The 2,561-nt window shown below is 39.0% G+C and overlaps 1 protein-coding gene across 2 annotated transcripts in view; it reads left to right on the top strand.

The window, feature by feature from the left end:
* Positions 1-1,425, top strand: part of zgc:65997 (C-factor) — a 4,045-nt gene extending 2,620 nt beyond the window's left edge. For both annotated transcript variants that reach the window (XM_014005185.1, XM_014005184.1), the window contains one exon: positions 861-1,425. In XM_014005185.1, the coding sequence (XP_013860639.1) occupies positions 861-1,052 (192 nt within the window). In that variant the 3' untranslated portion in view covers positions 1,053-1,425. The remainder of the gene's footprint in view (positions 1-860) is intronic.
* The last annotated feature ends 1,136 nt before the right edge of the window (positions 1,426-2,561 follow it).

The following is a 2,561-nucleotide window of genomic DNA, read 5'->3' as shown; positions in this document are numbered from 1 at the left end:
AATCACTCGTACGCACAATTTAAGAACAAATCTGTGCGTACGAACGGTTCTTGCATGAGGCCCAATGAATTTTGGTTGTTCTTTTTTTTTCAGGTTTTTATTTAATAGAATTTTTGGACAAAAAAATCTCAATATATCGCCTTGCTTACAGTATCGCAATATATCGGGATATATCGTATCGCGACCCCTCTCTCATGATATGTATCATATCGCCAAATTCTTGCCAATACACAGCCCTAGTATACAATATTTTCCACCAAACTTATTTAAGTATCGGCCGATCTCCCAAAATTAAGGAAATCGGTGCAACAAGAAGTCGGCCGGCTGCACCCCTAATGACAGTTATTGCAAAATGGTAAATATAAATTGTTGAGTTTTACTGGTGATTAACTGCACACAATACAATTTTGCCCAACCCTACTTGGTATTATTTTTTTTAAAGATATTCTTAGTTCATTGATTATAAGGAATGAATGTTGAAGGTGATGGGTTTTGGGTTGGTATTTGCTTATAAAACTTCACCCATATGTGCTGTGCACTTTGTGAATGTCAGGATTGATGTATTCAGCAGCCTCTGTATCAGTTCACCAGGAGGTGAGTAAACCTTTGGGCTGAGTAGACCAGGAGTCAGGAGGACTGATCCGTTCGACAGCCTCAGCACCATCAGCGTTGCACAGTCTGTACACTCAGTGCACGCCATTCGGCCGAGAAAACGGCAACAAACTGAACAGTGTTGTGCAAAAGGAGGTTTAAAACTTGCTGATTATGCTTCACTCTATTTTCAAAATAAAAAAAAAGGTTTGAATCTGACTGCGAGATGCATTGAAACCTAGTTCTTTTATCTTTTCTGATGTTTTTAGGTGGTGTGTGTGTCCCTACACCCAGGAACAGTCGACACGGACCTGTCCCGGCCTTATCATAAGAATGTGCCAAAAGACAAGTTGTTCAGTGCTGAACACTCTGTGAGCTGTCTGATGAACATCATTAATACGCTAAGCTTTGAAAAAACCGGGAGAGCGTACAGCTGGGATGGGACTGAACTGCCCTGGTGACATCAATATGGGAACAAGATGTGCAAGCTAATCGGCTGCTGTTCTGTGTGCGAGCCCTTGGACTGCAGTGTGTCTAAAGATGGACATTGTAAATGACACAATGGGAACAAGTGTGGTACAGATTGAACTCAACAAACTAACAGGTCAAATTGTCACTGAGAAACCTCACAGTTAGCCCAAGTGCTGAAGTTATCTTTGTTCAGATAAAGACAGATTTTTTATTAAAGGTTATATAAAGTTGTGGCATCACCTAAGTTGTTGTAGCACAGTTTATTACCTCCATTTTGCCTTTAGTGGGGGTGATGATACTTTTATGTGTGTACATTTGTTAGAGCTGAGCAATATTACAATAACAATAAATATATAAATATTGTGATAGATATTTCATCAGCATCAGTAGAAAATGTGTCAGATAGAATGTTGATAATTTCACTAAACTCCAATCCAGAAACCGCAAGGCATTCTGGGGAATGTAGTCAGAGGGAAGGCTTTAGCCACTCAACCTCTCATGGCCCAGCTAAGCAAGGTTGGTGACATCAGTCAACTCACTCACTTTTTGGTAAGTTAGCAACAACCTGTTAAGTAACACGCACAGTAGTGGTTTCATGTTTCACCGTCGTCTCATAACAGCTTAAAAATAATAAAGAACGATGAGTGCAACAGCTTAAGAGGATAAAAAGAAAGGTCACGTCACCAGTCAGGCAGTATTAACTGGCCTTTATTCTCCAGGTCCTTGTTTCAAACAAGTAAAACAAGATACTGATCAATAATTATTGAGACTGATTTAAAACGCTTATTTAGTGATGCATTTTCCAACCACATCGCCCTGCCCTTATATTTGTGGGACTGTGTTTGTGCTTACACACATGTTCTTATGTCTGTTGTGTTTGCAAAATATCAGAGGTGTCAACTAACTAAGTACAAATACTTTGTTACTTTACTTAAGTAGTAGTTTTGGTTATTTATACTTTAGTGGAGTAATTATTTTTCAGACTACTTTTTACTTCTACTCCTTACCTTTTAAAAATGCAAAAGTATTTCATTTCTATTTAACTTTGACTTGTTTTTATTCGATCCTTTCATTGTTCAGAAAAAAAAATTAATAAGTATAAATCTATCCAGACACATGGAGCCCATGGATAGAGTGAATTTGATTGTGGTTGATGAGAAGTGTAAATATAAGTGTAAAAAATGTAAATATATACCATTCTGACATCCTATTGGATTGAACTCACTCCACCACACCTGTGTAGTAGTTTCCCTTCACTGCTACGTCTAGAACAGTGGTTCTTAACCTGGGTTCGATCGAACCCTAGGGGTTTGATGAGCCGGTCTCAGGGGTTCGGTGGAGCTTCTGTCGCGGAGGTAAAGACACGCTTGTGTAAAGTCATGATGACACGCCCCGCTTGGCCATCAGTTGCTGCAGAGGATCACGTGAGATTTCTTGGCCAATCAGTACTGGCCCCAAAAAAGTATTTCGTGGATTAAAAAAAACTAATTAACTTTAAA

Source organism: Austrofundulus limnaeus, unplaced genomic scaffold (assembly GCF_001266775.1).
Source record: "Austrofundulus limnaeus strain Quisiro unplaced genomic scaffold, Austrofundulus_limnaeus-1.0 Scaffold28, whole genome shotgun sequence".
Lineage (NCBI taxonomy): Eukaryota > Metazoa > Chordata > Actinopteri > Cyprinodontiformes > Rivulidae > Austrofundulus > Austrofundulus limnaeus.
Note: the sequence above shows the minus strand (reverse complement) of the source record. Positions and strands in the feature narration are given on the sequence as shown.